The sequence below is a fragment of the Silene latifolia genome, chromosome 11 (assembly GCF_048544455.1).
Source record: "Silene latifolia isolate original U9 population chromosome 11, ASM4854445v1, whole genome shotgun sequence".
NCBI classification, from domain to species: domain Eukaryota; kingdom Viridiplantae; phylum Streptophyta; class Magnoliopsida; order Caryophyllales; family Caryophyllaceae; genus Silene; species Silene latifolia.
The window spans coordinates 80,875,523-80,889,884 of record NC_133536.1 but is presented as its reverse complement, the minus strand read 5'-3'; the positions used below and the strand labels follow the sequence as shown (position 1 = coordinate 80,889,884).

General features: G+C 35.4%; 1 protein-coding gene across 4 annotated transcripts; it reads left to right on the top strand.

The window, feature by feature from the left end:
- The first annotated feature begins 458 nt into the window (after positions 1-458).
- Positions 459-12,384, top strand: LOC141611756 (uncharacterized). 4 transcript variants are annotated; one of them, XM_074430372.1, is made up of 16 exons: positions 459-729; positions 824-958; positions 1,385-1,471; positions 1,912-1,983; positions 2,647-2,730; positions 3,584-3,773; positions 5,359-5,480; positions 6,084-6,446; positions 6,559-6,693; positions 7,499-7,633; positions 7,736-7,891; positions 8,410-8,649; positions 10,054-10,220; positions 10,330-10,444; positions 11,144-11,224; positions 11,903-12,384. In XM_074430372.1, the coding sequence occupies exons 6-16, from the start codon at positions 3,611-3,613 to the stop codon at positions 12,137-12,139; spliced, it is 1,914 nt and encodes a 637-aa protein (XP_074286473.1). In that variant the 5' UTR covers positions 459-729; positions 824-958; positions 1,385-1,471; positions 1,912-1,983; positions 2,647-2,730; positions 3,584-3,610; the 3' UTR covers positions 12,140-12,384. The 4 variants fall into 4 exon arrangements, with proteins under 4 accessions (XP_074286473.1, XP_074286471.1, XP_074286472.1 ...); XM_074430371.1 differs by having other exon boundaries at positions 470-729; positions 2,647-2,839; XM_074430370.1 differs by lacking the exon at positions 2,647-2,730.
- The last annotated feature ends 1,978 nt before the right edge of the window (positions 12,385-14,362 follow it).

The window sequence follows — 14,362 nt, the reverse complement described above, 5'->3', positions numbered from 1 at the left end:
AACACAATCAAAATATTTGAATAAGTTGAGTTTGAACTTTATATATTTGATACATAAATATCACACGTTATACATAAAAAAAAATTAAAAATGTTATAAAATTATATTCACATTGTTTTGAACAAATATTAATTGATTTGGAACCTAACGTATTGTGAAATGATATAATTTGAGAACTTAATGTTGATTGTTGCATTATTCGAATAAATTTTATTTTAATTAATATGATATTTGATCAGTCACAAAATAATTTATAAAACGTTAATCGGTATAATTAATTATCACTTATTAGTTTTAATTAAAATTGTGTGTATTTTATTTTAAAATATTGAAAATAAATCTAAAAAAATTAAATTTGAGAATAATTTATTTTTATTTATAAGTAAACATATTAAAGGATATATATAAATTATGTTATTTTTCTTCAATTATAATATTTAAATTTTAAAACAATACTTATAATTAAGTTAATTGCGCGTGCTCTGTCAAACTAATATCGAGGGAGGGAGGGAGGGAGAACTCCGGTGAAAAACTGAAAATCAACGCAATCTTTCTCGTACCCAGCTGCAGTGGTACAGTCAGTAAGCGAAGAGAATAGTGATGGAGAAACTCAAGTCCATAATTCCATGGAAACTTGAGAAAACAATTCAAGAAAGCACTACGAGTGATCTTCCTTCTACTTGTTTTGCCCTCCATCATTTCTTCTCTCAATCTCCCCTCTTTCACTCTGTAACTCCCACACCTTTTCCCCATTTTAATCCCTTCATATGTTTGTTTTTATATACTGTATCAATTAACATTAACATGATGTGTGAAATTGCAGATGATTCAAGATTTGACAGATACCCAACTCGGTTATTTTGTCAAGAACAAGGAAACTGCTTTGGAATTGAAGAGTAAAGCTAATGCTTGCTTTTCTGCTCATCATTATTCTCAGGCTTTGCAGTTCTATTCTCAGGTCCTCTTTTTCACTGCATTCCTTTCCTTGCAATCTAATACTTCTCGCGTAACACACGGATATAATGCTGCATACATCTGATCCCCCCTTACCTCGCAATTTGCGGGAGCCCTTGAATAACTGCTGCAGTGCTGTTGTTAATTCATTGTGCAAAAAGTTTATTTCTTTCAAAAGTTTCAAACACAATTGTGCTTTTGTTAATTCATTTTGCAGTTTTTATAATGTGTGTACTGCGGAACTGAAATGTTGTGGACTTGTATAAACAACCATAAAAACGGGTTTCAAGAGGAACTCACATGTGAGAATATGTGGGTTTTCACAGGAACACCATAATCATCACAGGAAGAAGAAGTTATTTTAGATTTGGTTATATTTTTGTCTATAATAAGCTTGTTATCAAGGCTTTTCTAATCTGCTGGTTGATAGGCTCTACGTGTTGCTCCAGTAGATGCTGTTGACAAGGACAACAAGTTGGTTGCAACCTTGTATGTCAATCGGGCCTCTTCTTTGCATGTGAGTTTGATTTCTGTAGCTGTCTCTACTTTGAGTTAATCCTGTCTCCATGAAGTTGCAGGAGTTAATTCCAGACTCTATAAATGTTCTCCATTTCGTGTTAAAAGAGGCGTAAAAGAAAATGTGTCTTATATCTCAACTGAGTAAACAATTTGTTTCTAACTGAAGAAGCATGTAATACCTTGATCATATGCCAGAATACCAGCTGCCAGTTACTTTCTTTAGTTCATGAAATTGGATGTCTTAGTAGAATTAGATATACTGAGTAGTTCTCAGTGGAATCCAGATACCTAAAGGTAAGAAGGTTTATGTAACACGGGATCAAATATACTTCTTAGTGGTATTTACACTTCCGATTGAGGTTCAACATCAAATATATATATATGTGGATACTTGGAACAAGTCATTAATACTCCTCATCATTTTTTTCTCATATCCAGAAGTTGAATCTTTTTGACGAGTCCATACGAGACTGCAATCGTGCTCTCCTTATCAGTCCAAGTTATGCAAAGGTGAGCGTCTTAGCGTTATTACCTCTGTTCAGTTGTCTGATATCTTTTAATTCAAGTGTAATTTTTATTTTCATTTCCTAACATATAATCCTTGAAATGAAGAATTACTAAAACCAATCCTCCTGTGCATTGGCAGTAAATGGCTACAGAAATATGTATTCGATAAATTGCTTTTTACTCATCAGTGTGATGTATGAATATGGAAGCAAACTTTGGTCAGTCTGTGCTTGTATTTCAGACGCTGTGCATGATAATATTTAAAGAGCACAGGTCTCTTTTTGGCCTAGATTAGTCTTCGAAATCATAATAGTGTTACACTCACGTGAGATGGTAGCCATTGAAGCACTGGGGTAATGTTGTTGTTAGATTGCTCACATTGCTGTTTGTGAAAACATACAGGGATTACAAGCTATGTTACCGAGACTCCGATAACGACTTGACGCGGTTGCGTGTCTAAGCGCCAAACTTGGCTATTTTACTCATGTTTTTACTTAAGATGGAATCATATTTAATGAAAAAAACCAAATGTTCATAATGTTTTTCATAAATAACAAGACTTTCAACTTCAGAATCACTGTTTGCGGTTTTGTCACAAAAATGTTGCTAAAGTTCGGCATAATCTTATATATTATAGTTTCTGATGGATATATTTTACTTATGTAGTTTGAGTCCAAGACAACTGTTTCAACTGCGTGCATTAGCATCCACCGATGAATAGTGGAAGTAGGAATCAAGTGATGCCAAGAGGTCATTGTTAATGCTTAACTGATTAGTATCCTGCTTCAAAGAAACAAAGCCGATCATCTCTTGATTAATATGCTCACCAACCGTATTACTATCCCTGAAACTAGAATCTGTACGTTGTTTCTCATCAAAATATCCACTTTCCATTTTACCATCGTCCTAGTAGCGAGGAAAATAAAGGCGAGTTGGGAGTACATACCATAAGTCACTTGGGGTCAACATTTTATGTTCTCCTATATCGAATCTCATCAACATGTTCTGTAATTCTAAGATCTCGATTGTGTTAGTTGCAAGCTCATATCTGAGTAGTATACAAGTGTGAACCAATCAGAAATGATCTCTAAGTATTTAATGGAATTTTACCTTCAATGATGGCCGAGACGTCTTTGCGACACAACCACAAACGTTGGATTTTTAATTTGTAGCAGTTAAAGTTGAAAGGCCGGGTTATTTTCCAAAGGCATTATAAACATTGGGTATGTTTCATAAAATTTACCTAAAATGATATGTGGAAGTGTCACACACTTCTTCAGGTGTCAAAGGTCCAACGCGAGTACACACTAGATAGTATGAGAAGATGTGAGTAACTTCTTTTACAAGTAATCGTTCTATAATCAAACTAAAATAAATAAATCTGGAGCTCCGTCTTAGACTCTTAGTTAGTGTTATATATTTTTTTTTCATTTCTTTTACAAAAGATTAAACTCTTGCATTGGTTTTCACTAGACTTTTGACTCTTCAAGAACTTATTATCAAGGTGCATGAACTTTAAAAGATTTCTGCTTGATGAGTTTTTTACTTAATCTAATGCTTGTTTTTGTGGTTATCTTTCAATAATTTGTAGTGACTTGTACAGGCTTGGTATAGGAGAGGGAAAGCGAAAATGTCTTTGTTAAACTATGAAGAGTCAATTAGTGACTTGAGGGTAGCCATGAAGATGGAAGGAAGTCTCAGCGGAAAGAGGCAAATAGAAAGTGATATAGAATTAATTGCAAACGAACATGGGACTTCTGCTGGCATTGGTGTCCAAAACCTGCCATTAATTGGTGAGGATTTAAAGCTCTTTCATGATTCTTGCATTTTCTCGACGTACTTTTTATGGAGTCGCCTCTATGTGTTTGATACACAGGCATAGCCTCTGTGTTTGATACACAGGCATAAGGCTGAGTATGTTTGACCCTCACCCCACCATTTGCGGGAGTCTTTGAATCACTCAGGTAATGTTGGTGGTGGTGGTGGTGTGGAAGTTGCACTTCTGATGCGTGTGTGATATCTTTCAGAATTTGGCGCCATGCATACAACATTTTATCACATATCGTATCTGATTGGATGGTTATGAAGACTAAAGGCAGATATTTTACGAGTGTCTATCATATTTTCTGATTTTTTTCCTTTTTTTGTTGTGGGGAGGGCTGTGTCATGTATGTTACGAGTTTACATCAAAAAGTTAAAGCACAAAATGTTCAACAGTACTAATGGAGGAACAAAGAATATAATTTATCTCGCTGACTAATTTGTTGGTAAACAGAAATTCGTTTTGATTCTAACATTTGCCAAGCTTGGCTAAGGCATCGTACTTGTTCAATGAAGCTTTAAACTTGAATGATTGCCTCTATCCATTGATTTTAGATGAAGAGTTTGTGCCATTATCAGTTTATCATCTATAATAGGACTAATATAGTGATACCAATTACCAAGGCTGATATTCCCCGAGGTTGAAGGTTCTGTAATTATCAAAAGACCCATTATATCTAGTAGCCGTTTCTACATGCATAGGTGCCTTCGTACAAATAAAGAATTGTGATTGGGGTAACTGTTACATTGTCTTTGGAAACGGAATGTCGCAGATGTCAATATTGCAGGCTGTGATCAGTTTAACTGAAATTTGCAAAAGGTTTGCCAAAATATGTTAGTGTATCACTTCTTGAAATCTGAAATTTGAGTCGATTGACCATTTTACTAGCCTATATCCTCCCTCTTGGGGCCCCTTTCTTCACAAATACATTCCTCATTATCCTATGTGTTTGTTTACCAATTTTGGTTTGAAAAATTATGGTTAATATGGATTGAGTCACAGAAATATCAGCAAAGTATTGGCGACATTTAAGTCGGGATGGGTGCCACAAACACAGCTATCCGCTGTCATGGCCAAGACATCAATGTTCCTTAGCAGGCGGATTACATAACTGAAAATAACGTAATGTAACAGGCAGTTTTTTGTACCATGGTAGGCACATCTACAAACAGTTTTGGTCTCAGGGCCTCAATTAGATTGTGGCCGTATATGAGTCGCACTTGGAGGAGATAAAATGCATCTGTATATAGTAAAGGAAGTTATTCCGGCACCACAAACTTTATTCTCGTACATATTCTTACTCTTTCTCCCATTAGTTTATTTTTGAGCTGGTTGATATGTGGCCCGGTTGCTCATAATACATGCTAACACAGGTGTACTGTGGAAGGGCAAAAGAGTATAATGGTTTCGCTTTCTCTGTTTTTATTGCTAATCTGCTTTTAGAATCTGTTCCTTCTGATGTGCTTTACATAGTTACATGTTAGCTTTTTGCATTCTCTATATCTAAATCTAAAAATGGTCAATTTTGCTGCATTAATTCTGGGATGTTTTCATAGACGATGAGTTACCACAATCGAAGATACAATGTGTAACTACACCAACTAAAGGGAGAGGTATGGCTTCACTGTCTGACATTCCTCCAGCTTCCTTACTTCACCGAGAAGAGCCTTATGCTGCGGTATGATTTGTTTTCTTCATAATTTAAGGTTCTGATAGCTTCTATATCTCTAGTCTAAAACCAGACTTTCACTTTTAATTATTTGGTTTGGCATAGATGTCTTCACTATAATCCTATGGCGTTGCTTCTTAACCTAGTTATGTTAAAAATGAGGCACATGGTGCTAATTGCTTGTCCGTCAACTTCGTTATGCATCTTCACTCTCCAAAATGCAAATAAACAAGAAAGTGGTAAAGCTGAAATAGTTAGTTAAGGACGCAGAAAGATGTCCCCTTCATTTCTTTTATTTCTGGTTTTGCCAATTAAAAAGGACACAAACCTATTCTTTGTCTTCTCCTTGCAGTTTATGTTGCAGTTGTGTTCGTTGTTTCGGGCGAAAGTTTTAGTTACAGTTTCCGATTTTTTTTTCCAAGTTTATGTTATTCCATTACTTGTTCACCCCCGCTGAAATTTTTCGCTCCCCTAACTGTCTGGCTCCGCCACTGGGTGCATTAAAAGAGAGTTAAAGTGATTAACATGTCTAATTTTGATAAAAAATTTACTTCTATGTCGTATTTGATATTATACCATTATCTTTGCCTGATGTGCTAAATCTCTTTACAGATCATATTAAAGAAATGCCGAGAAACTCATTGTCACTTTTGTTTCAATGAACTACCAGCAGATACTGTTCCTTGTCCGATGTGTTCTATGCCATTGTATTGCTCAGATGATTGTCTACTACAGGCACGAGGCGAGATGTCAAGGAAATGTTTAACACATAATAAAACTGATGATCTTCAAAGATGTTTCTCAGAGGTAACTCTTCAAAGTCACTCTAATAGTGAAGTCAAGTTTACTGAACATGGACATGAATGTCATGGTGTGAATTGGCCAACTGTGCTACCTTCTGAAGTTGTTTTGGCCGGTCGGATTTTGGTGAAGTTGCTGGAATTAAAGGAGCATTCCCGTAATGCTAAGGAGTTGGTATGACACTGTCACTTGCTTGTGGTTTACTCTCTGTGTAAAGATTCACTTTTTGTTTCTTCATAATATCCAGTTGAGTTATGGCATGTGATGGGTCTCACTTCTTGATCAGGATCTTTCTCATAACTACGGGGAACTCCTCCCAGAAGGCAAAGTGGAGTTGCATGTCTATTCAATTGTGCTACTTTATTGCCTTCATTACTCATATGGGCCTAAAGTAGAGCTGGATGGAGCGTATATTCCAAAGGTCTGGATTTAGGAAACAAGTTATTAAGATCAGATATGATATTACTGAGTCATTTGGGATCGATCATTATAAGTAAGAAATGCTTATGAGTCGCGTACTTCGGGTTTTTTTCTGGTTATTATGAGTCATTTGGGGTCGATCATTATAAGTAAGAAGTGCTTATGAGTCGCGTACTTCGGGTTTTTTTCTGGTTATTACGAGTCATTTGGGATCGATCATTATAAGTAAGAAGTGCTTATGAGTCGCGTACTTCGGGTTTTTTTCTGGTTATTATGAGTCATTTGGGATCGATCATTATAAGTAACAAGTCATTTCAGGTTTTATACGTCTCATTTTGTGTCAATTCAGAGGTCATTTTCAAATCAGGTGGTTCTTGGTGGGGCCAATACATGGTCCAATAAAGTTCATACTGGGAACAAGTTGAATTGGATAAGTTAGTGTTTCAGGTCATATTAGGGATGATCTTTTTCTTGTTTGATGTGAGTCTCGGGTTAAGTTATTTGGGTAAGGTCATTCAAGCCATGTCTAATCATACACATGTTGCTGGAATGATATTTATGCCAGTCACAAGATCAGAATTATGAGAAAGAAAACATAAGCTATAAGATTATATCGACCCTCATAGGATCTTATAATTAGCTGAAAATTTGAGATACAAGTGTATATTGCAAGACACAAGATCTAAAAATTTCTTATTCGCCGTAACGTCTCTCGGAGTCTCAATAGCTGTATTATTTGCATTGTCTGGCAGTTAACTCATATTTGGATTGCTTGAATGGTGTGTTCTTTTCTTTAATGAACGCAGATCATTGTTCTTATTTGTCAAGTCAAAATCAATTCCATGGCTATTGTTCGTATGAAATACCAAGATAAGTATCAGCGATTTTATCAACAATCAAATTTGCCACCAGGAGATGCCGTTACAAGTCATCTTGAGCAGGTTTGTAGTGTTTTCAACTGACTTCTGTTTTACTTTGAAGCATAAAATGGTACTCAAATGTGCATTTTATGCGATCTTTCTATTTTATCCTCTTCTTCTTAGGTCAGAGTTGGGCAAGCAGTGTATTTATCAGGAAGTTTATTTAACCATTCATGTGTGCCAAACATTCATGCGTATTTTATCTCACGCACACTTCTCATACGAGCCACAGAATTTGTGCATACTGGAAATCCACTTGAGCTATCTTATGGCCCTGAGGTATGAAATTCTTTGTTCTGTTCAGCTTGCTCAGTGTCTATGTCGACGCTATGATTTGATACGAGGTATATTGTTGGATGTACTGCTCAGCTATTTTGATACTCCCTTCGTCTTGGTCAATAGTTTACAATTACTTTGTACACGATTATTAAGGTAAGGCGAGAGGAATGAGTGTATAATTATTAAAAAAATCAAAAGCAACTTGAAATGAGGAAATGTAATGGTCCACATTCCACACCCACATGGGTTGGTTTATTTACTAGAAAAGGAAAGTGTAAACTATTGACTACACACCTTAAATAGGAAAGTGTAAACTATTGACCGGGACAGAGAGAGTACTTATTCAATATGAAGATATTTTGACTATAGCTGCTTGGCTTTTACATACGAGTATTTAACTGGGAAAAAAAAAGATTTTTAGGACAGCTTTTTGTTCCTTTGGTCTTCATCTAGTTCTTGTGTTCGTATTGCTTCTCTCTCTCTTCTTTGACTATATTATACATCTGATACATCTTCAGGTTGGGCAATCAGGCTACAGACAACGACTGCAGTTTATACGAGATAATTATTCATTTAAATGTCAATGCAATGGCTGTACGTTGGTGAATTTTCCTGATCTTGTCTTTGATGGATTCCATTGTGCTAGTTCTGATTGCCGTGGCCTTGTTCTTGATCCCTCTACGGCTGAATCTGAGAGGAACAAAACACGTCAATTACAAAGGATACCCGAAGCTAATGTTTTGATGCGACGGAGTCAGGTATTTTAAATCGGGTTAATTGATAGGATTAATCCAAACTATTGGTGGTCTTCCCTCAATAATCCGAACTTCAATTTAACTCAAAATAAACCATACTATTACCATCCTCTTCTCATACTACCCTTAGTAACCCGTTACTTGCTCATTAGATCACCTTTTAAGTAAAAAAAAAAAATTCTAAAAAGTAAAATCATTGAGAACAAATCAACTCCATCGTTCCATGATTCCATCCCCTTCCCCCCCTTAACTGATATAGTCCTCCATCACCAAACACCAAAACCACCCCCAACGAGCTGCTGCCACCACCAGATCACTACCAACACCAACACCACATCATACCATCCACCACCAAAACTAGCCTGACCACTTAACTCTTAGTGGTGGTAGTTTTCAAATTTCATATATATTATTGTAGATCTCAGTTAGAGATCCGAGTAGAATACGATTTTTTTGGTTTTTGGAGCCCCCAACGCTGTCGATCGTGGTGATGTGCAACCCGTCGTAGCTGCCATTCTCACACCATGTAGACTATTTTAGCCTCCCTCATCGTCATTCGTGGCGGTGTGAAAGTCCGGCGCCATATTTATGAAGGAGTTTATGGGGTTTGGTGTATGGTTATGGGACGGGAAGGAGCTCGCCGATGTCGTGAGGAATACTGAGATGAGAGGAATAGAGAGAGCTGGGTCGATGCACCACCGTTCGCCAACGAGATCTAGACCGGAGGTTTGGAGGAAGGAGATGCATGAAGATATACGATATCCGGCAGCTCAAAAATTGGCCGACGTGCTGCACTGGTGAAGGTGTGTGGTCTGGGGTGGTTATTTGCTGGGTTGTGGGTGCTGGAGTGATTGTGGTGATGAGGCTTATGGTATCACCTGTTAGTTTACCGGTTTTCACAGGTTAAAAAGGACATAAGTGTAGTAGGAGAAGATGATGGTAATAGTAGGGTTTATTTTGAGTTAAATTGAAGTTCGGATTATTGAGAGAAGACGGCCAATAGATTGGATTATTCCTATCAATTAACCCTTTTAAATTGATCATATGATATGTACAACAGCATTACCATCCAGTAACAACACGTGGAAGTTGTTTCCAAATAACCCATAGTGAGAATTACGTTGAGAATTGCATTGAATGGCCGATATACATAAAGAAAAAAAACACAGCTAGTTTAAGTGAGGAAGTTATTTTAATTAATCATAATCCAGAACAAAGAATGGTGAATCGTTTGCCCTGTTGGAGATGGAAACTTGTGATGTGATATCTGAACAGTGAATTATTTCCTCGTAGACAACATCAAGATTATCGCATGCAATTAGATAGACTCTTTCAGCTTCTTTTTATTCATTTCAAATTATTCAATGGTTTCCTGCTCTTATGGAGCTTCGGATCCTTGGTTTGAAGGTTGATGAGCTGAAGAATGATGCTATAAAGGACATTGCATCACTCCTTTTCAAACAAAGTAGTAACTCCTTCAAAATTCAGTCTGGATGCTGCTTAAAATGTGGCTCTGCCAATGATTTGAAATCTGTTCATGATAAAGTTCAAGTAACTGAGGCAGCGATACAAAGGTATGACGTGAATCAATGAAGGGCACTGACGTCATTTACCAAAGTTGACATTAACTCTATCATGTTCTGTGTCTAAATGCTATTCGTGAGAGTGTTTTTTTTGTTATAGTTTGCAGGTAGCTGTTCATTCTAATAAGGTCCATGATGTCTGCTTATCAGATGCTCTGTGTCATTTTGAAGTTCTGAAAACTGTTCTTCATCCATATAACAAGAAGCTTGCACAGGTATAATCCAGACATCCAGTTGTACTACACGACTTATTTAACCCCTTGAAATTCAAAGGCGACTAATCCACTTTTCTATCTTCTTTATAAAACAGTTGGCAATTGATTAGGGAGGATTTTGAAATTTTGTTAGCCGAAAATAATTGGTCGTGGTGTGGAAGCGCTGAACATTAGGAATGAGTTTAAAGTAAAAACCCCATACTAATTCCTTGCGACACATTTGAAATTTTCACGTACTTTTATAATTCATTTTTTCAGTTGTTTTTGTATGTTTATTTCATTCCAATTTTCCAAGTACAGAATTGATGTTCAACTGTTTCTAGTCTTTATACATAAATGCTATCAACTATGGAGCATATTGCCCTAACAATATGTATAAATATCTGTCGCTTAACAACAACGAGCGAGGTTTAATCCCAAAATGATTTGAAGTCATGTTACTCATGTAACATGAATCATCATTTGAAATCGCCAATGACAAGAACTACACGTTAGAGAAGAGTTGAATTATACATTTTTTTAAAAAAGTTCCAAGTAGTTTCAACCATATACAAAAAATAAATAGGTAAACAAGTGAAACAAGACATTAAGGAAGTTATCGACTTATCGTAGCTACAAGAGAAACAGTCCTTCGTAGAGTTTGTGATTTTGTTGTTCCAAGACATGGGAGTTGTTTGTGATCAGCATCGATCTTTGTAGGCACATGATATCCTGGCTGAAGCTTTTTGTTCAGATGGCCAAACACAAAGGGCACTGGACCATTGTTTCATGTCCATTGAGGTAAAGTTCTCTCTTTTTGCCTACTGTTCTGATATATTTAAGCTTCCCTTTGGTTTTCTCTTCAATATCCTTTCTATTTTCCTTTTTTCTTGTTCTTGATACTTCTACAACAGTCACATTATCCCAGTGGTGGTAAGATTCCCGTCTATGACGATGTAATTGGTGCCTCTGTGTTAAATACTCTGTAGCACACAAGAGTCTGTTCCCGAGAATTGCATTGCCACTGCTCCTTCATGATGTAAAGAACACATGCATTTAGGCATTTGGCTTTATTCCATCATAATCTGAAGCCAGGGAATTGGCAAAGCTCCATTAAATGTGTAAAAATTCTTGCTTCTGTACTCCATCCAATGACAGTAACAACACTCTAGTCCCGAAATAATTTAGGGGTTTAAGTCTAGCATGAATCATCACTGAAGCAGTTCATACATAACTACATAAGTAATGAACAGAAGAGAATAAAACGGGTCAAATAACACCCCATTTGCATAGATGGGACAAAATTTTTGCTAATCTCAATGCATTCTTGTTTTTGTCTTATGTATAATACTTGACCCGTCTTAAGATTTAGACGGATATGCCCGTCTTAAATGAGAATTAGAAAAATAATTCGCTAGTGCCGGTGCTTCCTGTAACTAAAATCCTGATAAATGAATCTCATTCTTGAACTATCGGCAGATTCTCAAGAAGATTTACGGTGACGGGCACATTGCCTTGGGGAATGAACTCATGAAACTTTCGTCTCTTCAACTGGCCATAAACGACACTCATGCTGCAGATACTGTCAACCAAATGGACACTATTTTCTCAAACTACTATGGACGGCACGCTGACAGGATGTTTCCTTATCTTGAGCATCTCAAGGGGGAGGTTCACAGCCTTTCTTCTTATGGAAAGGCGGATTTTCCCTCATAATCTTTTACCAGAGATCCAGTTACCAAATTCTGCAATTGGTTTCATTTGCTCTGTTCAAAGAGTGAACTACGTCAAATTGATAACCAATAATGAGTTTATTTCTCCCAACCTAGCTCGAGCCAAAACCGATTCTAGATGAGTCATGGCTAATATCGACTTAGTTAGATGAACAACCCAATATTGAACACGCTTAGTGACATAAATAAGATCGAATTGACATTTAGCTTAATGATTTTAACTTGAAAGTAACAGAAGCACGTCTAGCTGAAACGCTTAATTGTCCGTACAAAGTAGATAACAAAAGGTGGAGTCTATGCTCTAACTTGCCCAATCAATGATAAAGTTCCCTAACTAACTTGTCAGTAAATTCCTCTTGCTTATGGGTACCCCTGCCAGTTATGACTTGAATTTGGCAGCTTGTGGTCTGAAGACCCCCCATTATGACCAAGTTTGCTGGTATTGTTCTTTGATTTTGTTGGTTGATCCTTTAAATGTTAAAGCACTCTATCGCAGGGGTAGCTTTTAAGCATTTGATCGCCTGCTTTTTTTTGGATCAAATTGTCCGAATCAATGTAATTGAATTTAATGGAAATTAATCAATCAACTTAATAGAAATTTGAATCAATCAATCAAATAAAAATAAAAAGACAATAATAATAATAATAATAATAATAATAATAATATAATAATAATAATACCAATAATAATAATAAATGTTATAATAATATTATTCGTTATTATTATTATTATTAAGAATAATAAAATATCAATATAATATAATAATAATAATCTATTAAGTAATATAAAAAATAAAATAGTAATATAATAATAATAATATATTATTAATATAAATAATAATAATAATAATAATATTATAATATATTAAATAATATAATATATTAATAATAATAACTAAAAAACAAATATGATAAGTATAATAATTAATATAAATAATAATAATAATAATAATAATAATAGATGTAATATAATAATTAACTAATATAATAATAATAAATATGTTATTAATAATATTAATAAAAATGAATATATTAATAAAATAATAAATATAATATAACAATATAATAATAATAATAATAATAATAATAATAATAATAATAATAATAATAATAATAATAATAATAATAATAATAATAATAATAATAATATTGCCATTAATCATAATAATATAATAATAAATAAATATAATAAATATAAATAGTAATATAATAAATATTAAAAATAAATTTTAATAAAATAATAACAATAGTAAATAAATTTATATAATAATAATGGCAATAATGATAACAATAAGAATATAAAATAAGAATAATAATATTAATGTTGAACTGAACTGAACTGAACTGAAGAAGGTCGTCGCTGACTTTGAATGTGCTCTCAAATTTAGTCCTCATAACAAAGATATATCCCGAGAGCTACAAGTTGTGGTTGACCGTTTAGCTATCAACGCAAATGGAAAACAAGAATCTTCTGAGGCTGGTCCTCTTGGCATTGAAAGGAAAGGAAAGAAGCCCTTGTTGTCTCCGGCTTCGTTCTGCTAGTGTACCCGAGGTGCCTATGGATTCCGAGAGTAGGCCAGTGCCTTGCCAGGTCATTCATGAGACCGTCTACTCAGCCAGTTCAAACTTCTCTCAATTCAATTTTACCAACAAGAAGAAGCCACATAATAAACTAAATCTTTCATCTCAAGACTACGAGAGTTTAATGCAGGGTAAAAATTTGGAGTTTTTTCACCCAAGATCCATGTCTATCATGAGGGTCCGTCTCCTTATCTCTAAAACCATCCAGACGGGAACTCATCTTTCAAGGACAGCTGAAGTTCCCAATTCTTCTCCTATGTCAGAGAACTTTCATACAAGCTTTGATGTCAAGGAGTCTGAGAGTGTTGCGCTGGTTCAAGAAGACGTCACTTTCCAAATTAAGAAGAAGAAACGGCTCTCTTCTGATTCTTCCCATGTTAGCAAAGTATCATTGACCCCGTTTAAATTTGCAACGGTTGGGAATGAGTTGATTAGCAAATGGAGACGTAATGAGGGTCGTTCGCAGGGAAAGGGTCGACAGGGTCGAGCTTTTACTAGTTCGAGGAAACGGTCGCTGGTTTCTGTCGACGTTTCAACTTTTTTTGGTAGATTGGTTCACTCTATCACTATGGTTAAAAAGACCAAGAGAAAGGAGATTCACTCTATCGAATTTGACACTCACTAT